Source organism: Merops nubicus, unplaced genomic scaffold (genome assembly GCF_000691845.1).
Source record: "Merops nubicus isolate BGI_N331 unplaced genomic scaffold, ASM69184v1 scaffold9656, whole genome shotgun sequence".
Lineage (NCBI taxonomy): Eukaryota > Metazoa > Chordata > Aves > Coraciiformes > Meropidae > Merops > Merops nubicus.
Genome location: NW_008612905.1, coordinates 26599 through 27138, shown reverse-complemented (window position 1 = coordinate 27138; position 540 = coordinate 26599). Strand labels below are relative to the sequence as shown.

Genomic DNA, 540 nt, shown 5'->3' with positions numbered 1-540 from the left:
CTGGCTAGGGTTGCTTCTTATTTATTCTGGTGTATTTGTGAAAACTGTAGTAGCTGGAAAAGCATTGAAAAAGTATACAGGAGAAGAAAATACATACATTATATCCTTCATGAATTCTCTGTTAAAAGAAACTGACCTTAGAATGTGACCTTGTATGGTTATCTGTGTTCTGTCTTTCAGTGTAAAATTCTGGAACAACGGTTAGAGCAGGGGATGGTATTTACTGAATATGAGCGCATTCAGAAAAAAAGACTCCTAGATGGTGAGTGCTCAATAGCTCAGCTTCCTGAAAATGCTGAAAGAAACCGGTTCCAGGACGTCCTTCCTTATGATGATACCAGAGTAGAGCTAGTCCCAACCAAAGAAAATAACACGGGTTACATCAATGCATCCCATATCAAGGTGAGAGAAATACTTTTGGAGAATTATTTTCCAATTCGTGTGGTAACTAAAAATGGATTTAGTTATCAGTTTTGATTAGATTGGTGAGAATCCCTTCATATCTCCTCCCTGTGCCACCACACTCCCCCCCCCCCCCCC

General features: G+C 40.0%; 1 protein-coding gene across 1 annotated transcript in view; it reads left to right on the top strand.

Annotated features, from left to right (window-relative positions):
- Positions 1-540, top strand: part of LOC103774311 (tyrosine-protein phosphatase non-receptor type 21-like) — a 5878-nt gene that overhangs the window by 2545 nt on the left and 2793 nt on the right. Inside the window, exon 2 of the mRNA XM_008941703.1 lies at positions 181-402. Within this exon, the coding sequence (XP_008939951.1) occupies positions 181-402 (222 nt within the window). The remainder of the gene's footprint in view (positions 1-180; positions 403-540) is intronic.